General features: G+C 47.2%; 1 protein-coding gene across 1 annotated transcript; it reads left to right on the top strand.

Annotated features, from left to right (window-relative positions):
• Positions 1-245: 245 nt before the first annotated feature.
• On the top strand, positions 246-17,971 carry HAS1 (hyaluronan synthase 1). The gene is made up of 5 exons (XM_020807446.3): positions 246-1,972; positions 8,033-8,730; positions 11,687-11,912; positions 13,438-13,570; positions 14,538-17,971. Exons 1-5 carry the CDS (start codon positions 1,759-1,761, stop codon positions 15,211-15,213), a joined length of 1,947 nt encoding a protein of 648 aa, XP_020663105.3. The 5' UTR covers positions 246-1,758; the 3' UTR covers positions 15,214-17,971.
• The last annotated feature ends 6,326 nt before the right edge of the window (positions 17,972-24,297 follow it).

Raw genomic sequence — 24,297 nt, forward strand, 5'->3', positions numbered from 1 at the left:
TTATCTTTAGAGAGACTGAGTCATATTTTTAACCCCACTTCTCTCAGTCCAAGCCATCATCTTCCTCCTCTTTCCCCCACCCTCTGTCGCAGCCCAAATATCCTTAAACCTTTTATCTTTGCCTCCCTTTCAGCCCCAACCCTCCCGGCCCATCTCAGGCCTGGATTTCCCCAGAAGCTGTTTGCTGATTGCAACATGTAAATCCCCCAGCAGAAGGAATAATCTTCCTTTCTGATAATTTTTTATTTATTTATTTATTTATTTATTTATTTAGCGTCTGGCACAGGCCACGGCCGTTCTGAAGCTCTCTGAAAGCTTTTTCCGTAAAACACTGAGGCTTGTTTCCCCTCACAGTTCCCTGAACTGTTGTGGTGCTCCTCCTCCCGACAACCCTGCAAGGTTGGCTGGTGTGGAGGGCGGGGGGGGGGAATGACTGGTCCAAAATCACCCCATGGTTCAGGCGACTAAAAGGTGGGTCTTCCACACGCTGATCCAGGATCCTAACTACTGCAAGAGTGGTCGCTTGCAAGTAAATGGAAAAAAAGCATAACCCTGTATATAAAATATTATTGAACATCGAGGCAGTGAGGAGTAGTGGTTAGAGTTCAGTTTTAACCACCAAAAGGGTCTGGAAACTGATCGCTAGTCAGTCTCAGCTCGACCTACCCCTCACAAGGCAGGTCCAGCTGTTGGGTCCTGTAAGCCGCCTTGGTTCCTCTAGTCTAGGAGAAAGGTGGTATATAAATATTTAAAATAAAAAAAAAATAAATAGGGGGAGAGAAGTCCGCTTACACACGAATGAGGGAAAACGGGTTACAAACCCGTCCGTGAAGTTCAAACTATGTTCGAACCGAGTGCTCTTAAATTGCGTGTTTCGAGGATCGTGTGAAAAGGATAAACACAATATATGTAGCTTTATTTTGTTTTTGTTTTTAAAAAGGTTTGAGACATTGGCTACAGTTATCGGTGCTGTTTCAGTCCTTGCCCCCTTTTTTAATTTGTTTCTCATTTTTGTGACCGTAGTCTGCTGGTGGGTGTTTTGTCGTTTTTGTGTGACCTAAGCATAATTTTTGAAGTTCTTTAAAAAAAAAAAAAGACCTTCGTGGAAATCCGCTCCAGGGCTGACCTACAAGCTTCGCCTCGCCTCTCTCCTTTCGGTCTCTCTCACACACATTTAAATGCCGTTTTTCCTCCGAAGACGCCCAGACGCCAGGTGAAATTACAAAAAAACATTGCAAAAACGTAAAACAAAAAAAAAAAAGCTGAGTGAACGCATCTGCGGTGGATGGGAACCCAGCAAAAAAATTCAGAAGCAGCCCAGTTATAATCGAACAATCTTAGAACTGCAGAGCTGGATCATCAAGTCCCTGATGATGATGATGATGATGATGATGATGATGATGATGATGATGATGATGATGATGATGATGATGATGATGTTAGAACTGCAGAGCTGGAAGGGACCCTATGGATCATGGAGTCCAGCCCGTCAGGGAGGCGCAAGTGGGGAATCGAACTCCCAACCTGTGGATCCGTCCAAACCACTGAGCTGACTCGGCAGTGGAAGCTAGAATTGCGCTCTGCACGTTCTCGGGAGCACTCATGCCAGTCGGGGTGAGAAAAGCCGGCTTCCATCGATTGGAGGACGGCAGCCCGAAGCGATGAAACGGAGAAAGTGGAAAGAGGGGAAAGTCGGAAAAAAAAGTTTTGAACGGAGCAAAGGGGAAGGGAGAAAGCCGGATTCATAAATCCCTTGATATGCCTAAAAGAGGATCGCGGATGATGACTTCAGACAGCCCAGCCCAGCCTGACGCAGGGAACCGGGGGCCGCCTCCCTCCCTCCGTCCCTCCCTCCCTTTGGATTCAAAAGGTTCCCCGCCAGCCATCCCTCCAGCCAAACTTCTTCTCCGCTACCCGCCTCGGGTCCCGCGTGGGCTTCTCCCTTCTCCAGCCCGCCCCAGCCACGGCGCAGGTGAGAAGGGACATCCCGGGGCCAGGTGGGAAGGCGGGCAAGGCGGGGTAGGGCCGGAGAGCCGGCAGGAGAGCCGGATCTCCTGGGATCGCCGGGAGCGCAACGTTCCTTCATCTTTTGAGAAAACGGGAGTGTGGGCGAGTGGTTAGAGCGAGGTCGCATAGGTAGCGGGGCGTTCTATTGGCAGCTCCAGAACTATAGACCCGAGCTGAAGCGTGGATCAACACGAATTGAGGAGGCCAGGATGCTCCTGAGCGCATGCAGAGTGCATTTCTCTCCCCATCACAAGAAAATTAGGGGGCGGGGGTTGTTTCCAGAGTTGTACTACAAGGGCTTCCAGAACAATACTTATTTCTAAAAATTGCTGCCTCTCCGTTTTTTTTTAAGAATTTAAGGAGTGCCAATACCGGAGTGGTAGACTATCTGAATCTTGAAGTTTAAATGCCTGAAGGGAGAAGCATGTAGACACACAGACACGTGTATGCGGTCATGTTTATCGATGAATGCTTTGAGTTATTTAACAGTTGATTAGCTAGCTGAAGTTCATTCTGACGCATTTTTGGTTGCGACAATCGAGGTAAACCAAGGGTAAGATAAATCTGTGTCCTTTAATGCGCATTGATCTCTGTCTAAATTAGGAACTGTGTACATAGGAGAATCTCAACTGGATTAACTGATCTGGCATGAACGGGGGTGCGTGTCTCTCTGTGTGTAGATGTTCATGTGTGTACAGAGATCCACACACATGTATCTGCACACAGGCATGCATTGCTTACTGTACAAAGCTGTGTGTGTGTTAGCAGTGTTGGTTACAGTAGCTAAAAAGGGTTCTAATGCAGAGTGTGAACTGAAAACTAATAGTTCTTAAGGGTTTTCATGCCAAGTGGTTAGCGTAGTGGGGGACACAGGGAAAGCTAGAACAGCCTGCTTTCAGAGTAGGTGTGCAGTCTATATGTAAACAATATGACACCCTCCAGTGTGGGAGTAATTCTATGGCCCAAGACTGGGTTTGCATTCAGAAAAATCCCAGGCTCTCTTTAGGTGCCCTGGAAAAAAGACCCTATTCTGGTTCTAGTCAATGTAAGCAATATTGTCTGCAGTGAGTAGTCAACAATGGTCTGAGCTGGTATGAAAGGATCTCCAGATTCTCCTACCCCGGTGGTAGCAATTTGGGACTTTTATGGTGGAGGGTGCTTAATGTTTATCATTTTGCATGATCAACCCTGGGGGTGTGGGCAAGCGCAACCTGCAGTGCTGAAGCCCAGTCGACCTCTGTGGCCTGGCAAGATGGGCAGAGAAGCTGGCATGCTATCTACAGAGTAGTCATACAGAGTTCTCCACCTTTACTCATTGATCGGCAGCACCATCTGCTCTCGTGTAAGTTGTACATCTGGACTGCGTGCGCCAGTGGCACAAGAAATGTTGACCTTCCTGTGGGATCCAGAGCGATCTGGTTGGGACTCTGGCCAGTAAAATGCAACTGAACACAATGATGCCAAGGAAGGAGGAAAGCAGGAAATCTGATTGCTTAGATTGATGTAACTCGGCATTTCAAGCAGTGCTTGAAACTATTAAAAGGTTCCTTATGTTAGCTTTTAGATGTTGAAATGGTGGGAAAGACTATGTTATGTCCTTCTTTGACTCCGCCTGGTCAAACAAGTTTTGGAGGTTTCTGAAGCAAGTTAAAAACCTACCAGACCTGCTTATTGGAGGCAAAAAAAGAAAGATGACTAGCCATACCACAAGCTTTCAAATTATCTTCAATTCTCAAATAGATAGGAACGGGTTTCCTCGTTCCTGTATCTACCCTAGCTGGATAACTCCGTGAGTTAGAGCCAGAGGTTTGGAATTCAGTTCCCCAATATGCCTCCCAGAAGAGCCAGCCTGTGAGGCCTTGGGCAAGCTGCGTAGTTCCAGGGCAACCCCAGGAGAGAAGTGTAAACCAATTCAGAGTCCTCTCTGTCTAGAAAACTTTGAAAAAGTGTTGATATAAATCAGAGTTGACTTGATGTCATTTTCATTCTCTGGACCGGGCTCAACAAGCCTTTTCTTGTCAAAGATAAGTCCATATTATTCATTCTTATGTTGTTGTCTGGAGGTTGGCGGTCAATAGTAGCTCATTCTTGGCCACCTACTAAGTTAATGCCGGAGTCAAGATTTGAACTGTAGACTTCCTGGCTTGTGGCTTGTTGTTCTTACCCAATGCGGTCGGCCAACAAGACCAAGCCAGAAGCGTTGCCATGGAGTTCCTCCTCCCACAAAAGGGGTGGCTTCATCTATTGCCCAGTGTCTCTAGTCATATCACTTCTTGGGCATATGTCAGGTAAATTCTGTGTTGGCTTTTGGAGATTCACATGGGCTTGCCCCCCAAGCATGATGTTCAGCATTTTCTGGGGCAAATCCGTGCTAAATGTTTTGATGTTTTTTAGCCATAGATAAGCTTGTAGAGGTGGTAGTGCATACTGATTACAGCATGAAATGAAAGGCCATCTTTTGCTTTTTTTAAAAAAAAATAACACTATGGGGGTGGGTCCTCACTGGTAATTTCTGGGAAACCAGGAGATCTTGGTCTGAGATTGTATGTATGTTGCACACTTTAACTGCCACCATCCATTTTATGGAATCCTGGCATTTGTAGTTGAATGGGGTGCTTACGTTTCTGTGACCCTGGACATGAGCAGGAGTGCCCAGCTGAAGAGCCAGAGATCAGGATTTTGACTCCTTACTCCGAGGAGAAACGGCCAGCCAAGATCGCCCAGATACAGAGAGTGTGTGGCTGATGGGCTTACATACTCCGCCACCTGATCTCACACAAGCTGCCCCATCTGGGAGCATCACCAGAAGGAGGGAGATGTAAACCATTTCTGAGTGCTTCACGCTTAGACAAACCCAGGAGGGTCAGAATTGATTTGACAGCACAGAATTAATTAAATTCGGAATTTCTGGTTAAGTTCAAGAGAAAATAATCGAGGTCTGCCATGTGCCTCACCATACCACAAAGCCCAGGGATCTGTCAGATGGAGCCATCACTGTTAAACTGATGGTGTTGTCCAGATACACTGGGGTAACAGCGCCGTCTTATGCATTTCTTCCCAGACAAGTGTCCATACCAGATCTGGCCCCTTCTAGATTTCTTGGAAAACAGTTCCCTCATCCCCAGCCAGCCACAGTCTGCTAGTTACAGTTGTCACACGAGGTTTGCCACTGTTCCTCATGGATCAGCGGGCCTGTCTGCTCTTGCTTCAGTCCCAGATCTAGACTGTGTGTGCCATATGTTGATCTGCCTGTGGAATCTAGACCTGAATGTGGAATCCCAGCTGGCTGGTGATGATGGAAGGGGCCAGATCTGGAAAGGCTGGGGTTGAACACCACAGTCCTCACGGTGAAAGTATGAGGAAGACATTTGCAGTGCGCTGGATAAGGAAGAGACAAGGGTGTGGGTAGAAAGGTGAAGGGACAAGATTTCTGTTCCATTTGCCGAGGGGAGCCGTGGTAAGAGTACATACCGTTTTCAAGCACTTTTGTCATTTATTTATTCAATGACCCATCGGTGCCAATTGCTGCAGTGTTTGAAAAACGCCCCTTCCTTGGCCCCGCTCGCAAATGTTTATAGCTTTACCATATCCCTGGGCCAAGGCATGCATTTTGGCAACGCTTTTGAGCAGAATCAGCCCTGTGCAGAAATTGTGTCAGGATTGGAGTGGGGCCCCAGCAGATTCTCAGGAGCCCAACGGAGAGCCACCAACGTGGAGGCCTTTTCCCCAAGAAGGGGACCATCCCAAGACTTTTTGCTACCCAAAGCAGGGTCACCAAAGGCCAGGTCCAGGTGGGACCTGAAACTGACCTGTTTGGTTTGGGGCGCCCGACGTAGACGGTTGCACCGGTCCCTCTCCCTCTCTTTGAGGCAAGTTGGCCAGAGGTTCTACTCTGGAACATCATACGCAGTTGGAGGGGGGCTGTTGGTCGCCCCACGTTCAGGGCAGTGCCTCAGTTTCCCGTGCTGACTAGAAAGGTAATATATTCTGTGTGCCTAGTTAATTGCAGGCTCCGGCTGCGATAAATGACAACCTTTAACCCCTGAAGAAATGCTGTTGTGAAACTTAGAGCCGGAAATCAGGGCCAGCTCTCCTGTTAGGCAGTGTGGGGCAACCACCGTGGGTGATATTCTTCATGGTGGGGGTCGGTGTGCAATGACTGTCACCTGCCTGTTCCTTCTTAGCCCCCCGGGCCATTCCGTTTGGCGAAGGACGCGACTGTGCTTGCTTCCTTCGCAGTCTGTCCTAATGAAAAGTGGACGGTCTCCAGATGTCCAGGGGCTGTGGACAAATGAACTTGCTCCCCAACCCCATTTTTTTTCCTTTCAAAAAGAAGGGGTTATGAAAGATGTCCATGTCTCCTCTCTAAGGGGCATTTTTTTAAAAGAGGGTGTGGAGAACTTGGGATGTGCACTCCCCCCCCCCAAAAAAAAAACATGAAAAAAATTGCCCTCCAGTCTAAGAGTGCAAAGGATGTTCTGGATGCCTTTTTAAAAACTCAAAAAATTAGGGTTGTAGGGAGCTGTGTGAAGACCCTGAGGGAAGCACACTCAATCCATGGGTTGTGCATTGCCCACATCTGCTCTAAACCAACCTCCTGCCCTCAGAAATGGAGGAGGCTGCTCTGACATTTAGAAGGGTTAGTAATATTCAGTAATATGTCAGCGTACTCCACTGGCTGCACATGGGGTGGGTACCTGTTGCAGAGTTTTGAATTTCTGATTAAATTCCTCTAGCTGTGAAGCAGAAGTGCTGAGAGTGACAGAGCAGAATGAGCTTCAAGTTCTCCAGATTAGACCACTTCTCTCTTTTTTTTTTCATTAACTGGCACTTACAGTCTCAGTAACCTCGCCTTGAGACATTAATACTAGGAAGAATAAACAGTTTCATTACGTACAGTTGAACAGATCAAACAGCAAACTGCCAACACACCACTGCTTTCGGCAAACAGAGGTTAACAGATGCTAAAGAGAGGAAAACCACTGAGCAGAGTGGCGGGCCTCCCTTTGAAATCAGAGGCAAGAGTGAATGCTTGGTGAGGGCTGGATAGATTTGATAGTCACGAGTCACCCCAGCCCGGAAAGCTCCCTTCTAGCCAAATTTATTAAAGGCCGTCTATGAGGTTGCAAAAACTCCATCAGGACCAGGAAGCACCTGCTTCTTCTTGGCTTCAGACAACAAAAATATCTTGGACCAAACCCAGCAGATTAATCCTAATACCATAATTAACAGCAGTCCTCTTGTGCTTGTAATGCCTAAAAATGAGTTTCCAAAAGAATTTTAAGGAGCTAGCCTTCTTGGGAAGGGGCTACCCGCTATATGCCTTGGTCCAGTACAGAAGCCATTTTCCCCCCCACATAAAGCTCCCTGCTTTGCTGTGTACATGGAGAGGTGCTTCCCACTTTTCCACAGAAAACGGGGGCAAATGTGGCTGAGCGCAGCCAGGCAAAGAGTCCCAGGCTGAGAGCTGTACTGTTTCAAATCTCAGGAAGTGTTGTGAACATAGTACTCCTGGTAAATCCAAATCCTACACCTATGGAAGGTGAAGTTTGTCACCCATGCCGAATGACAGGAAATAAAGGGGATGCTCCTAAATTTCCCATATTTCACGAGTTTATTTTGTGGTGGGTTTTTTCGGGCTCTTTGGCCGTGTTCTGAAGGTTGTTCTTCCTGACGTTTCGCCAGTCTCTGTGGCCGGCATCTTCAGAGGACAGGAGTCAGTGTATTTTGACTTTACCCGTTGTGGGAAGGAACGAGGAATGAGAAGCAGAGAGACATGGAAAGCTGGCCTCCATTAGGAGTCTTAATCATCCTTCTGGCTTCTGAGATTTTTATCACATGCGGTTTACAATTCCAGGCATATTTATAGTCAGAAGAACCCACAAGGGAGGGATCTTTCTGAGGGCTTATTTGTTTGGTTTTTTGGGAACATCCGGGGAACATAAAAACTGCCCCCTTGATCAATTTTGAATCCATTCCCATAGGAACAAGGCAGGTTGCTCATTTCCCTCATCTTTTGTTCCAGAGATGGACATCACCAAAGCCCCCAAGGTCTTTGTCTCGACCGGACGCCGGATCATCACCATTGGCTTTGCCTTGCTGATCCTTTCAGTCCTGGCTTGGGCCTACATCGCAGGGGTCCAGCTTGTTTCCGACCAGTACCACATCATGGCGTTTGGACTCTACGGGGCCTTCCTCACTTGCCACCTCATCATCCAGAGCTTCTTTGCCTTCCTGGAACACAAGAGGATGAGGAGAGACTCCCTGACCTGCAGCTACACCAAGTCCGTGGCCCTCACCATCTCCGCCTACCAGGAAGACCCCGCTTATCTCCGCGAGTGCCTTCAGTCCGTCAAGGCGACCGTGTATCCTCCCGAGAAGCTGCGGGTCATTATGGTGATCGATGGCAACAGCCCTGAGGACCGATACATGATGGACATGTTCCAAGAGGTCTTCGCCGGAGAGGACGTGGGTACTTTCGTCTGGGAGAACAACTACCACTCCCAGCCTCAGGTCTACGTGGATGAAGGAGACAGTGGTTACCAGGCTGGGGATGAGCCGTCGGTCTACACCGAAATAGATATGGACGACCCGGGGCAACTGGCTGTGGAGGAGCTGATTCGGACTAAGAGATGTGTCTGCATCATGCAGAAATGGGGGGGCAAAAGAGAAGTCATGTACACAGCTTTCAAGGCCTTGGGGAATTCAGTGGACTATGTCCAGGTAATTGATTCCTACCTCACGTTCTAGTTCGCTTGCTTTGCTTGTTTTTGGCTAGGATCGGAACCCACGCCTCTAAAAACAGGAAGGCCGAGGAGGCGTCCTTAAGCGTTTATTTATTTTTTAAAATTAATTTCCATAGAAATTTCCATAGTTTGTCCGTTCTGCCACCTTAAAGACCAAGAGATTTATCTGTGAATTTGGAAGAGGCACTGTTGGCATCCTTTCTGGGGAAAAATAGATTTTTGATCCTCAAAAGCTCACCTTGAAATAAACGTGCCAGTCTTTAAAACACACCACAATATTTTGTCCCCCCTCTTTTTCCCCCGTTTATAATTTTGCCAATATTTATTTTAATAAGTTACATAGGAGTCTTACCGCTGTTATTCCAATGAATTCAAGATAGCGCATAGGGCTCTCCTCATCCCCTCTTCCTGATCACAGCAGCGCTCTGAGGTAGAGCCACTTGAGAGGCAAGAACTGGCGCAAGACCATAAAATAGTGAGGATTAGAACCTGGATCCTTCAAGACTCAGCTCTCCATTCTGACCACAACACACACACACACACAGTGTTGTTATATCTTTCATTTTCCCTGAGGAAGCATCCAAGTCATTTTTGGTCATTTCCCCATTTTTATTCTCCAAACAGGTGAGGTAGGTTTCAGCTCAGAGAGAGTGACTGGTCCTGGATAACCTGGTGAATCTTGTTGATATGTAAACATTTGAATCTGGGTCTCCCCAGACCTAGCTCAGAAGGACTTTGCCCACATCCTGCCAACTGAACGCTACGTTGGTGATCCAGTCTGAAGAAAACCTACCTTTTGCCTTAGCAAGCCAACTCATCAATCTGAATTGCTCCTCCGCCTTTTCTCCCCGGCGCTTCACCTTTGGTCCTTCCCCACTGCATCGCTTCCAGTTTCTTGACTGCGTTGCAGGGGCTTCGGGTTTCTCTTCCCAGCGTTATTGTCTGGGAAAGGGGGAAGGCAGCAGGAAAAGAGGAAAGCCAAAAGTGAGACGAATGACTCTCTAAAGGAAGCCACAGGCATGAGTTTGAAAGAGCTGAGCCGGGCTGTTGAGGAAAGGACGTTTTGGAAGGCTTCATTTATAGAGTTGTCGTCAAGTCAGGGGCAACTTGACAGCCCATAACAATAGCAACAAGAAGAAATCTCTTCAAAAGCATGTGATGTGATGCCTATGAAGAGAAGGGCTTCATCAGTTCGCTGTGGGTCAGGAGGAGAGCTTTGGGGTGTTACAACTCCCTTCATAGATGCAACCCCGTCTGTGCTTCCATAAGTGGGGACCTAAGCGCCACCAAGCACGGCCAGGAGGAGAGTCTTGTGTAGTTTTGGCCCTGGAAAGTTACTTTTGGGACTACAACTCACATAACCCCCCAGGTAGGATGGCTAGTGAGCCTCCTGGCTGGGGGATTTTGGGAGTTGTGATCCGTAATCATGTTTTCCAAATTCTGTCTGTGTTCCCAAACATCTAGAGCACTGGTTCTTAACATTGGGTTACTCAGGAGTTTTGGACTGCAACTCCCAGAAGCCTTCACCACCAGCTGTCCTGACTGGGGTTTCTGGGAGTTGCAGTTCAAAAGCATCCGAGTAACAAAGGTTAAGAACCACTGATCTAGAGCAGTGGGCCCCATTGGGTCTTGGACTGCAACTCCCAGAAGCCCTTGCCAGCACAGCGAGTGATGAAGGCGCCTGGGAGTTACAGTCCAAGAACATCTGGGGACCCAAGGTTAGGAACCACAGTTCTGTTGGACTGAATATTCCCCAGCCATGTCCTCTGCACTACCGGCCTGTCTGCCCTCTGAACTGATACAACTTCCAGTCAATCTCCAGCATAACAAATTACCCATTTTACATAATTTACCGAAATGTGTGGATTATTTTCCATATGGAGCCTCTCCATTCAGACTTTTCTTGTGGATAGCTCAGTGGTTTAGGCATCTGTCTTCAGAACTAGAGGCTGGGAGTTTGAATCTCCCACCCCCATGCCTCCCTGAGAGGGGCTGGACTTGATGACCTTCGCGGTCCCTTCCAGCTCTGCAGTTCTAAAATGGTTATTATTATTATCCTCATCAATCACATCATCAGCATGTTGTCTGCGCTTTTGCCCCACATGAGTCATTCGTTCCAGCACACTTGTTCATTACTCATCACCAAAATTGGCAATTTATTGTTCCCATTTTATAGATGAGGCAAGTGAGCAAAGTGTGATTTCTGCCTCAAGGCACTCCATGTCTGACATAGGATGAGACAGCGTTTTAGCCTAGCTGTCTGTGGGGCATACCCCCCCCCCAAGCTTTCCATTGGGGAGCCTTCTGGCTGTGATAAAAAATGCGAAATTAACAGGAGTTCCACCAGCTCTTGGAAATAAATGGTGTGACGGCAGATTTTCCCCTTGCTTACCAATTAATGTCCAACAACACAGAAGTCCATCAGGGCTGGCCCTGTTATGGGGCAGCGTGAGGATCTGCTCACATGTAAAGAGAAATGGCATATTTCCTGCAGTTACATTTTCTCCCTAGTGACACTAACCCATCAAAGCTACATATGTGAGGAATCAGATGTAAAAAATTATGTCTGTTTTTATTTCCCAACAATCGTTTGCGAAATAAAAGGAAAGTGTTTCGCATAACGCAGAAGGAGAACGGCTCACGTTAGGACGGGTGTCTTTGACCTCCTAACTAAGTTCCGTTTCTGGTGATATGCTAACTTAGTTCAGCCTAAGATAGCCGCCTCAGACAGCCGATCTGAGGGGAGCATGAAAAGGCAAGAAAGGGTTCGCTGGTGAATTGAGAGCACTTATCCTATTTTTCCATCTGCTTTGAGTACTGTATGCACTTTGATTTGGGTGGGTGAAGGGGGCCACCTCTTGACTCTTTGCCTCAGGCCGCAAAAAGTATTAGGCAGCACCAGTGCCCAGTCTGAATCTCTCAGCCCCTCCTAGGTATGCGACTCGGACACCAAGCTGGAGCCCCAGGCGACGGTGGAGCTGGTGAAGGTGCTGGAATCGAACGAACGCTACGGAGCCGTGGGCGGTGACGTGCGGATCCTGAACCTCTCCGACTCCTACATCAGCTTCATGAGCAGCCTGCGCTACTGGATGGCCTTCAACATTGAGCGGGCCTGCCAGTCTTACTTTGACTGCGTCTCCTGTATCAGCGGCCCCTTGGGTAAGCCCTGGTTCCCCTTCCTTTGCCAGAATCGAAAGTAGCCACAAAACTTGGGAAAAATTAAGTTTCCGGAGGACGACCCTCGGAATTAGAGATGGGCATCAACCATTCAGGATGGCTCTTGGTTGGTGGCCTACCTGGTCTTGCCACCTCTTCCTCTTACTCCTCCAATGCCACCATCTTCAGAAGATGGCAGGGGAGAAGAAAGAGGTGGCGGTGGCAGGGGAAGAGGCAAGAGGACCAGGTAGGGAGGCAACAGGGTTAGGGGGCAGGTGGGCATCGGCTTTGCTGAAGCAAAATGATGCAACGTGACGAAACAAGTTTGGTGCTTCATTTCGGTTTCAGCAAAATGGGTTGCATGAACCAAACCATGAACCAGCCGGTTCATGTTTTTTTTCCCCCCAGTTCGTCGTTCGGTTCATGCCCGTCTCTACTCAGAATCTCTCAGACAGAGTCATGTCCCCCAAAGAATATCCTGTCAAGTTCTGAAAAGTGTGGATTATTAGGATGAGAAAGCATTCCCCTTGCCCACGATAGCGGTCACCTCACATTTATATGGAGGCTAAATAAAAGAACCTCCCAGGGCCTCCAGTTATCAGCATTACAGTGACGCCCCACATAGCGACGTTAATCCATTCCAGGAAAAACGTTGCTATCCGGAAACGTTGCTATGTGAGGGGGGAACCCCATAGGAACGCATTAAACTCTGTTTCATGCGTTCCTATGGGGACAAAACTCACCGCTAAGCGGGAATCCTCAATCCGGCTGCCATTTTCGCCTATACGGATTCGTCGTTAAACGGTGCGCTCGTTAAGCAAGGCACCACTGTACCTCAATCCACAGCTTTTCGAAATGATAGTTTAAATTTTACTTAATGGGTTGAAAAAGAAACCAGTGAAAGCTGACTTTAAAATAGAAACTGTTGTTTTCAGATGACAATTATACACGGAATGGCTACATAATTATTTGTCATATTGATCTGTGCTGAGGGAAGACGCTCCAGAGAAGTGGCTGTGTTAGTTGGGCTCAGCGTGTTGGCAAAAGGAGGGGAAAGGAAAAATTTAAATATTCAAATGATTGGCAAATTTATTTCAGTGTCGGCTTTCCTCCATCAAAATATAGATCTTCACGTCTGAAAAAATGAATTTTGATCCACAAAATCTCACACCGAAATATATCTGTTAGTCTTCAAAGTGCTATAGCACTTTGCTTTTTTCCCTCTCTCTTTTTCCCCTTTTACTTTTGCCATCCGCAAAAAAACCCCTAATTGGTATTAATATTTCATTAGGCAAATAGTGGTTTTGCACAATATACGTTGCAGTTTTCTGTTTAGTTTTAAGCTGTATCCTCACCTCCTGTAGAAAACTTCAGTACCCATATTTTGTTGTCTTTTCTCTAAGAACACTGACCTTTTTTCTGCATAGAGTGTGATAGGGTCTCTCAAATTTCATATAATGGGGGGAGGTGTCCCAGCATTTCTTCTGCCAGTACGAATCTCACCTGCTCTCCTCTCTGCCCTCTACAGGCTTGTATCGGAATGACCTTCTCCAGCAGTTCCTCGAGTCCTGGTACAATCAAAAGTTTTTGGGAACACACTGCACTTTTGGGGACGACCGGCATCTTACCAACAGGATGCTCAGCATCGGCTACGCCACCAAGTAAGGATGGGTAGATAAATGGCGATCTGCTAGAATCAGAACCTAGCTGAACAGGTGGAATAGAGCGAGGGGAAGCAATACAGGAAGACGATGGGCCCTATGGTTTTTAGATGGTTTAGATGGTTTCCCCAGGTTCCCTCTCCTTGGCGATGTTGACTGTGACATCTGGGAGTGGAGGTTTCCCACAATCTCTGGACCCTGAGTTGGGAACCCATCGATCCTCCATCTGTACCTTTGAAAGATTCCGCCAATAGTGAACGGATTTGTTTGCACCCAGGTGCAAAAGTTGGAGGAGTCCATTCTCTCTTCCTATCAGGCAGATCCTTCGTAATCACTAAGTCTGGCCCTACCCCACGGGGTTATTGTAAGACTAAGGAGAGGAAACCATCCACGTGTGCCTGAGCTTCTTCTGGGCTGAAAGCAAAAGAATGAAATTTAGCACGGAAAAGTACAAAATTCTACACCTAATTGGGAGATGGGGGAGACCAAATGGAGTTACAGAATGAGGGATACTTGGCTTAATAAGATTACGAGCGAGAAAGATCTTGGAATTGTTGTAGATCACAAGCTGAATATGAGCCAACAGTGCGATGTGGCTGCGAAAAAAGCAAATGCCGTTTTAGGCTGCCTTAACAGAAGTATAGTTTCTAAATCCTGGGAGGTTCTAGTTCCACTCTATTCAGCACTGGTCCGGCCTCCCCTTGAGTATTGCGTCCAATTCTGGACACCACACTTCAAGAAGGATGCTGGCCAACTGGAACAAGTCTAGAGGAGGGGCAAGAAAGATGGTCGGGGGCTGGAAATCAAGTTATTTGCTGAAAGCTTGAAAGAACCAGGCATCTTGAGAAAAGAAGCCTAAGGGGGGAATAGGATAGCCCTTTTCAAATCCTTGAAATGTTGTGACACAGAGGAGGTGCGAGGTCTCTTCTCACTTTCTGCTCCTCCTCCTCTCCTTGCCTTGCGTCAGGTACACAGCCCGCTCCCGGTGCTATTCGGAGACCCCGTCTTTATTCCTGCGATGGTTGGCCCAGCAAACGCGTTGGACCAAGTCCTACTTCCGCGAGTGGCTCTACAACGCCCTGTGGTGGCACCGTCACCACCTGTGGATGACCTACGAGTCCGTGGTCTCCGGCATCTTCCCCTTTTTCGTCACGGCCACCGTCCTGCGGCTCTTCTACGGGGGGAACCTGTGGGACATCTTGTGGGTCCTGCTCTGCGTCCAGCTGGTGGCCTGCGTGAAGGCCCTTTACGCCTGCTGGCTGAGGGGGAACCCCGTCATGATCTTCATGTCCCTCTACGCCGTGCTGTACATGGGTGGCCTTCTGCCGGCCAAGTACTTTGCCATAGTCACCATGAACAAGAGCAGCTGGGGCACCTCGGGTCGGAAGAAGATGGTCGGCAACTACATGCCCTTGCTTCCTGTCTCCATCTGGGGCCTGCTCCTCCTGGGGGGCCTGATCTATACGATCTGCCATGAAGCCCTAGCGGACTGGACCACTGAAGAAAAACAGATGGAAATCTGGTATCTGCTCGTTGGTTCGGCCATCTACGTGGGCTACTGGACCTTCATGATCACGCTGTATTGGGTGTGGGTACGGAAGTGCTGCAGGAAACGGGCAGATTTCTACAGCATTGAGGTGTGAGCTGAGCAAGGGAAATGCTGAGGAGTCTGTACTTGGCCAGAGACAGACCCATGAAGACTGGAAGCTGAGACTCCCGGGTCATCATCATCCAAGCTTAACAAGTGGACAGCAGCCTAGTCGGAATTTCTTCTAGACAAGAGGAGGTGTATTGCCTCTTCCCTGTCTCTTCTCCTCCCTTCCTCTTTCTTTCTTTTACCCTTCAATAGGGTTTGTCAGTAGAGGGATGCGGTGGCGCTGCGGGTTAAACCGCAGAAACCTTTGTGCTGTAAGATCTGTAGATCTTCAGCTGTAAGATTGAATCCACGCGACGGAGTGAGCGCCCGCCGCTTGTCCCAGCTCCCGCCAACCTAGCGGTTCAAAAGCATGCAAATGCAAGTAGATCAATAGGGACCACCTCGGTGGGAAGGTAACAGCGTTCTGTGTCTAAGTCGCACTGGCCATGAGACCACGGAAGATTGTCTTCAGACAAAACGCTGGCTCTACGGCTTGGAAACGGGGATGAGCACCGCCCCCTAGAGTTGAACACGACTGGACAAAAATTGTCAAGGGGAACCTTTACCTTTACCTAGGGTTTGTCAGTACAGCAGGAGTCTAATCTCTGAGGGCTTCTTCCCAGAACCCAGGGTGAAGCCAGGGAATGGGTCAGAAGAAGCCCCACAGTGTCTGTATCTCAGGAAGGATGTCTGTTGTACCAAACAAGACTCAAGAAGACTTCTTGTCTGCCTCATTTTCTCCCACTCCGACTGGTAACTTTCACATATTGGGAAAACTTTCTGACCTCAAGCTTATTTATTAGTGTTGAGTTTTCTCATTTAGAGAGTACCAGCAGGTCTGTTTTGCTCTTGCAGGAAAATGCAAATGTCTCTGGCGTCGAGGGGTCGATATGACCACACAGGGACACTTGTTACAGAAGTCCGGTCTCATTGCACTGAAACGTTACAGCTCCAGATTTTGGAGCATCCCAGCCATGGAACAGAGGAAGGTAGATGGAGGTGGCGTGATCTCTTTAGGAACAGAAAAGCCAGGGGCCTGGTGAATTTTCCTGAAATGGAAAATGCCACCTAAAGATTTTTTTCCCCCTTTCGCCCCTGCATAAATGAAAAACTAAGCCTTATCAGCTTGCCTTCTCTTTCTTTATGGACACTTGACGATTATGAGAGGAACACTGAAGTTTACAATAGGGCGCCGGAAGCTGGATTTGCAGTTTTCACCATGAATGGAAATTGACGCTATGGCCGAGAAAAGGGTCTAGAGAACTTCTTCCCATCCCATAGAGTTTGTGGGAGGCGAATGTCCATTTTAATGCAGAAGAAGAAGAAGAAAACAGAAAGTATCAATCTTATTTATTTGCCATATTTTAATATTGAAAAAAGGGTATTTAATAACATTTTTAAATACAGGGAGGGGAAGAAAATTGAATTATAAAAGGGTTTTTTTTAAAAAAAAGTTTTATAAATAGTGTAAAATAAAATTTATTTATTTCAAAGAAAATTCTTGTCGTGTTTGTTTTGCCACACATTTTGATTTCCTCTTGTCTCACATCTTAATTTCACGGGGAATTTTCTTATGCCACAACCAGAAAAGATTTGAATAGCTTCCTACGTATCTTCTAAATGCTCGGTGCAGGTTACATAGATGTCATCATCACAACAAACCTGTAGGGTAGACCTATTTCCCTCCTGCTATTGTGGGCACCAAGGACAGAGAAGAGGCCAAAAGGGAATGACCTTCTCAGGGCTGTCTGGAAAATTAGCCATGAAGGAGCGATATGAAGCTTAAAAAACATTGTGATTGGTAGTTCAACCTTTGCCACTATTCTGTATGGGGTCTGGTTAAAAAAAACACATTAAAATTAAAAGTAAGACACTGAACAGGACTGAATGGTGGTTTTGCCATAGTCTAACACTACCTGATTTTGTTTTTCTTGCATAGAGAATAGGTCCCATGGTGCATAACAGATATTGTCCAAGACAATATCCACGGAGGAAATGCAAACCCAAGAGGGAAACACAAGAGTCCAGGGGGTTGCCCTATCTTTTGCTGTTCTAAAACTGTTGAAAAATCAAGATTATTCCATCTGTTTGCCTTAGATCTGGGCTCACTCCGACTAGAAACAAAGAAGAGAGATAACCCTCGTGACCTGGTTGATGTTCTGTGCCATCAACATTGCTTGAGTTCTGGCAAACCTACAAAGGGGTGACCTTCAAATATTCCCTTTAAACAGCCCAGGCCAGGACGAGGAGAGGGACCCCACCTCTGGGATAAAACAGATGAGTTTCCTTAGTTTGGGAATTGACCTCCCCGATTCCTTTGAAGTGTGATTTCAAAGATATAGAAGGACCCCCTCAGTCTCCTCTCGGCCACACTGAGATTCTTTCAGCTCTCCTTCAGGCCTGTCTGTCGCTCTCGTTTCTCATCTCATTTATAGACACTGAAGGGAATGTTTCCCCCACCCCATAAGGAACGCAGAGTGGGGCATTTTGGTTGGACCTGTAGGTGCCTCCTCTCCATACACTGTGGTCCTGATTCAAAATACCCCCACCCCATGTGCTTAGAGGCAAGGTCAGCATCGTGTTGGGATTTCCATGTGCCCAACAAGAATTAAAATATAGAATACAGTAATATATAAAGAATGAATTTCTCTGCTCTCTCTCTCTCTCTCTCTCTCTCTCTCTCTCTCTCTCTCTCTCTCTCTCTCTCTCTCTCTCTCTCACACACACACACACACACACACACACACACACACACACACACACAATGATACAAGGGAATCTCATTCCTCTGGAATCTCCATCCATGTTTACAAGCAGGGGAGCCCCTCTTAAGACATTTATGCAATGCACTGATGGGGGGCAAGTTGCATGTGGCACCTTCGGCCATTGTGTTGCTCCATATTGGCAAATGAGATCTAGGTGTGCTCATCTCCCTCAGGAGCAGTTCTTTTGTGCAGCGAATGGCTCTTAATGGCCCGTGCAAGATTAGGTCTCTTCCCACTCCTCTGCATTATAACGCAGACTGCTTTAATTACCATGGCCCACCCCGCACGGTGCCTGATTCTGTTGATCTGTGATGCCAGCCTTGTGTGGGGCTGATGCCTTAGAGTGGGGAACCTCCTGACTCAAGGAACACAGTGGAAAGAACAGCTGGCTACTTGAGGGGAAGCGGTTTTGCCCTTCCTGGCAATAATCTGCTCACAAACCCAGTGAGAACAAAATTTGCTCTGGCGAATCCATCTTGGAAAGGGAGACGGCGATAGTTACTTTTTAATAATTTGGAAGCGGGCCTGGAGTCCCGCCGAGCTAAAGTAAAATTAATGTATTTCCCCAATGTTCTTCCTTCGTTGGGGAGGGGAGGGTGAGGGGAACCAAAACAAAATATGGACTCTGCAGAATTCTGATATTTATTCATTTATTTATTTTAGAGATGGATAGTTAGATGCTGCTCTTGTCACGAACATCCGACAACCTGAAAGAGTTCTCAAAAAGAACTCAGAAGCTCAAGTTGTCACAGGAGTAGTTTACCCAGCTCTCTCTCTCACACACACCCCAGGCAAAGGAGGGATTTGAACCCAGGTCTCATGAGTCCTACTCTGTCCAGCACATCACATTTGGGTTAAGGCCTAGTTCAGGTGAATCCCCATTTTTCTTGCCCGTCTGCTGGGATGGCCACCTCCTTCACTGCGATGAACTGGGCACGGGGTGGTTCTTTCAAGAAGCCCACAGGTTGCCAACAGGGTGTGGCCCAAACTCGCCTAAATCGTGCCAGATCCCTGCCAGCTTTCTCTGAGCAAAAATTCCTTTCCTTTTGTGTTCATGTTTGGGGAGGAGGGGTCTTGCCTTCCTTCTTCCCTCCCCCCCCCCTTGCTTGATCCGTCTCTCTTATGAGGTGGGAATTATTCATGTGTGGCTTGAGGGGAGGGGAGGGTCGGCGGCTGAGCTGGTTGCTTACTCAACATCCCTTGGCTAAGTCGAATGACTTTACCGGTTCCCGTTCTCCTACCATACCCGGTCCGCCCCAGTCTGGGAACATTGTCAGCTTCTCTTTGCTAAGAAACATCTGGTTTGAGGCATCTCGACAAGCACTGAGTCAGGTCCTTGGACGTAGAAAGACGATGGCGGCGTACCGAGTACGGGAAATGATCCACACTCAACGGACGAATTTGTGGGGAGAAAAAGCCGGTTGAAGGAACCTGTGTGTGTAGATCGTTATCCGTTGGCCATATATCACGGCTGTGATATGAAGCCAAGAGGGAAAACACTGACTCACTCCCTGAACTGGCGCTGTGTATAAAGAGGAAGAGAATACTGCTAATCATGCATGCGAGATTTATAACTCAGCGGTGGAACATGTGTTAGGCTGACAGAACTGTTGCAGTATTTTTAATTTTTGGTTAACTTCGTCTAGCTGTGCAGCGGAAGCGCAGGGATTTATAGAACAGAATAGTTTCAAGTTCCCCAGAACGGTCCACCCCATTTTTTTTCATCAACTGGCACTTACAGTCTTAATAGAAAGAGAAAGAAGAAGCAAAGCATACTGCTTCTATGCCACCCCGTAGTGCTTAAAGCACTTTCTGAGCAGTTTACAATTTGCAAGCTACACATCGCCCTCGCCCCCGCCAGCCGGCTGAACAAGAGGTTTCATTACTTTGAGTTGAACAAATTAAACAGCAAGCCAACAGACAGGACTGCCTTGAGCAACAGAGTTCAACAGACTCACTGCTTTCCCGCAGGCAACAGTGAATGAAAAATAAGAGCAGAGGGGTGGGACTCTATTTGAATTAGAGGCAAGAGGGAACAATTGGTTGGCGCTGGATAGATTGACAGTCACCCCAGTTCAAAAAGATCGCTCGCAGCCAAACCTACTAAAAACAACCTGTGAGGCTCAAAACCTCCAAGAACATCTTAGGTTTAAACTCCAAATACAGTATATCCAGGTAGGACTGAGGGCAGAGGAAGGATTTTTTTTTAAAAAAAGTATGTGGCTAAACTTGCAGCTATCCAGATGTTGTGGACCTTCAGTTGTTAGCCCTAGTGTGCCCAGCCAATGGGGAAAGGCCGTTCATCAACAGCTGGACGTCCCAAGGTTCCTCACCCTTGATGTCGTAAACACAAAGCCTGACACCAGACGAGGCTGGCCAGAGACGGCTGTCTCGAGCAGAGCACGAAGGTCCTCACCCTCTGCGTAGAAAATAGCAAACTTCTGACTCAGTCTAGGAGGACTTCCGATGTTGCTAGCAACAAATCTGTTAAAAGCACTGTCATGTTTTGTCCCCTTTCCCTTTTATTCCTGTTTTCTCTTTAAGGTTGTCAAAAACTCAACAGTTATTTCCCCCCCTCTTTGATTTCTCTGTGCCATTTTCAGATTTCATGGAGTATAAGTGAAGGGTTTTGAGGTCTCTCCTGGAACATATTTCAGATTGCACCGAGACAGTGAGGCAGAGGTTCAGCCTGTACATCAATGCAGAGTCTGTTATTGGAAGTTGAAATGTAGTGTCTTAGAGAGGTGATTCAGGCAGACTTTCATGACTGCACAATTGGACTGGCATGTGAAGCTTGTTCTTGCCTCCCGCACAAAACAAAAATTGAATAAAACACCAAACCTCTGGCCAACTCTCAATAGGCCAGAATTCCCATGAGGGTCAGAATATGTTGTTTTAATGTATTTATTTTTTTGTTAAAATTCCTCTACCAGTGCAGCAGAAAATGCAGAGGTTTACAGAGCAGAATAACTTCCAAGTTCCCCCAAACTATCCACCAATTTTTCTAATCAACTAGTACTTGAAGTTTCAATAACTCACTCTGAGATATTGATAGTATAAAGAACAAAAGTTTTTGTTACTTACAACTGAACAGAACAAACAGCAAACTGACAAACATAACTGCTTTCAGCAAAGAGATTTCAACAGACTCAAGAGAAGGAAAAAGGACAAAGAGCAGGGCTCTCTTTGAATTCGGAGCCGGGGAAGGAACGATCGCTTAGTGCTGGATAGAGTGACAGTCAGCCCAGCCCAGAAATCTCCCTCCTACCCAAACCTACTAAATTACTACTGCCTTGGCTGGATTTTAGTACTAGTGTACTTGTGTTTTCCATTTTTGTGTTTTCCATTTCTTAGAGTGACGTTTTTCAAATTTTTGTATCTTTATTGATCTTTGCCTTAATATGGCCTGTTCATGATGTAAGATGCCTCCTTATTCATTGTCCTTACTTTTTAAATATTTTTTAAATTTTGTTAACCACCACTGCATACTCATTATTTTCAATTTTAAATATTGTCTTTCATTGTTGTAAGCCGCCTTGGGTCCTTTTCAAGGAGAAGGGCAGGGGGAAAATATTTTTTTAAAAAAATAATTAAAATAAAGGCAGCGTGCAAGGCTGCAAAAATCCCGAGAGAAAATACATGCTGTTTTAGCCTCAGAGATGAATGGCACTAGGAACAGTGAGCCACCTTAAAAGTCTCACCTTTGGGAGTAACGTAGAAAATACATCAAATAAATAAACTAGAGATGGGCACGAACTGGGAAACCAGCGGTTCGTGATGGTTCATGATTCATGAATACTCACGGACAATAAACCATCACGAATCCCCCAAAAAACAAACTGGTTTGCAATTCATGCTGGGGGGACTGCTCCACTGCCCCCCATTCTCACACACCCCATCGCCTTCCTGAAGCCAGTCTCCTATCTCTGCGCATGCACACACCTATTAGCCGGCTGGCGCACGTATGCTCAGAGACAGCAGGCTTGGCTCCTGGAAGGGAGACTGGCCTGCTCTCTCTGACCATCGTGAGGGTGGAGGAAACATAGGTGGCAGGACTAGGTCGGGAAGCAATGGAGGCCATAGGAAGGAGGGAGGCGAGCATCTTGCTTGGCTGAAGCACATGGAAGTGCCAAGAGCGCAAAGCTTCAGTGCTTCGTTTTGCTTTGGCAAGACGACATCCCTGAACCGGACTACGAACCAGCCCGATTCGTTGGTTCATGCCCACCTCTTTTTAAACAAACATGTTTTGCACTGATTCAAAAAAAGAGACAGTGGGGACCCAAAAATGGACAGACTGTCCTCTGCCAGTAGGCCCATTCCAAATGCTGGATGATTCAAACAGGAAAAAAAAAACCCTAACAACTGGGACAGAGGGTGAATGGAGGTGGATGCCTGCAGTGAGGGGGTGGGTGGGGAGAGGATAAAAGAGAGATCCCGGAGACATTGAAAGTCTAGACAGGAGGATCACAGGACCTTTTCACTGTCTGACCCAGTCATTTCCTCAATTCACATTGAGAAGTTATTTCAAAAGGTCCCCAGAGGCAGAAAGGAGAACGATCCATAGATGCCTAATGGAGAAATTAAATATTTCAACACAACAAAGCACAAATGTGTTCACCCCACCCTAATACAGTAAATAATAAGCCTATGCCATCCAAGCCAATTCTGACTTTTGGCAAACCCTTTTCAAGGTTTTCCAGGTTGAAAATACTCAGCAGTGGTTTCCCATTCCCTTCTTCTGTGGGTGCCCTGAGACTGTGCCGCTTGCCCAAGGCCACTCAGGCTGGCCAAAGGGGAGTAGGTTTTGTTCAATGGGCATAGAAAGATGACTGACAGCTAGGAATGGGTGGAGGGAGGAAAGGGGTGGGCAAAGGTTTGGCGTGGCTAGATCTACTCTGTGCTTCAACATTCTTCCAGATGCATTTTCTCATCGCGTTATAGGAATAACCAACAGTGCCAAGTTTTGTCTCCTAGGGTCAGGCCACAGCGCAAGGCAAAATGCACATTTTCAACTCTGGCAACCTTATCCTTCCAGGCACGCACATCTTTCAGGGCTATGTATGCCTGCAAGAGGGCCAATTAGAAACCAATAGCAAGCGCATTACCCTGTTTCCCTGAAAATAAGATCAAACCTGAAAATAAGCCCTAGTAGGATTTTTCAGGATGCTCGTCACATACCCCCAAAATAAGCCCCAGTTAAGTGAAACCCTGCCCTCCACCCTTGTGCAGCAACCAGAAGATGACATGACTGTAAAATAAAACATCCCCTGAAAATAAGCCCTAATATGTGTTTGTTTGTTTTTTTGAGCAAATATTAATATAAGACCCTGTCTTAATTTCAGGGAAGGTTCCCCTTGACATTTAGTCCAGTCGTGTCCAACTCTAGGACGCAGTGCTCGCCCCCGTCTCCAAGCTGTAGAGCCAGTGTTTGTCCATGGACAGTTTCCGTGGCCACGTGGCCGGCGCGACTAGACATGGAATGTTGTTACCTTCCCACCGAGGTGGTGCCTATTTATCTACTCGCATTTTTAACATGCTTTCGAGCTGCTGGGTTGGCAGGAGCTGGGACAAGGGGCGGGAGCTCACTCCATCCCGTGGATTCGATCTTACGACTGCTGGTCTTTTGACCTTGCAGACCGGAGGCTTCTGCGGTTGAACCCGCAGCACCACCACATCCCTATAATTTCGGGAAAACACGGTGTCAAAAAGAAGAGTGAGACAATCTTCAGACAGAATAAACAAACAGCCTTTTCCTCTTAACTGAGCACCGCTTCTACCCATGGCGTCAGCATCTTGTTTTAGTGAGGCCGCTAATTGGTCAGGAAAGGGGTTAAATCAGAATAGAAAAGATGCCTGAATTTGTCCTTGTCGGATGTGAGCATAGACTGGAGTTTCTGTCCTCATGGCACTTCACCACACGCCCCTGGCCTGATGCTGCTCACCCATCCACATGCATCACCACAGCAAAGGAAGAAAAGAGAAAAAAAACTCTGTGGCCCACAGAAGCTCCTTGGAGAATCACAGGGCGTACATATGTATGTATTGTCCTTGGCTATTAATAGCTATTATCGGCCTTTGCGGTGTCTCCCTGGGTGTGCCCCCCACTAAAAAAAAAACCAGGAAGAGTAAAGTCAAAGGGAGGGAGGGGCGTCGTCAGAAGTTGAGTTTTAACAGTCGGCGATGCTGAAACACGGCTGGGAAAGGCTGATTTTGCAAGGGCCGGGAGGGAGCTGAGGGAATGGAAAAGTCCTCACGGAGGGAAATTAAGCGACACCCTGAGATCAGGGGGCCCACCCAGCTGAGCTCAGCACCAACAACTCAGCAGG

This window comes from Pogona vitticeps, chromosome 9 (assembly GCF_051106095.1).
Source record: "Pogona vitticeps strain Pit_001003342236 chromosome 9, PviZW2.1, whole genome shotgun sequence".
In the NCBI taxonomy this organism is placed as follows: domain Eukaryota; kingdom Metazoa; phylum Chordata; class Lepidosauria; order Squamata; family Agamidae; genus Pogona; species Pogona vitticeps.

Excerpts from the sequence above, each read along its gene's own strand:
- HAS1 (XM_020807446.3), top strand. The coding sequence starts at position 1,759 with ATGCCTAAAAGAGGATCGCGGATGATGACTTCAGACAGCCCAGCCCAG. Across the intron at positions 1,973-8,032 it reads CCGCCCCAGCCACGGCGCAG|AGATGGACATCACCAAAGCC; the intron begins GTGAGAAGGGAC and ends CTTTTGTTCCAG. Across the intron at positions 11,913-13,437 it reads CTGTATCAGCGGCCCCTTGG|GCTTGTATCGGAATGACCTT; the intron begins GTAAGCCCTGGT and ends TGCCCTCTACAG.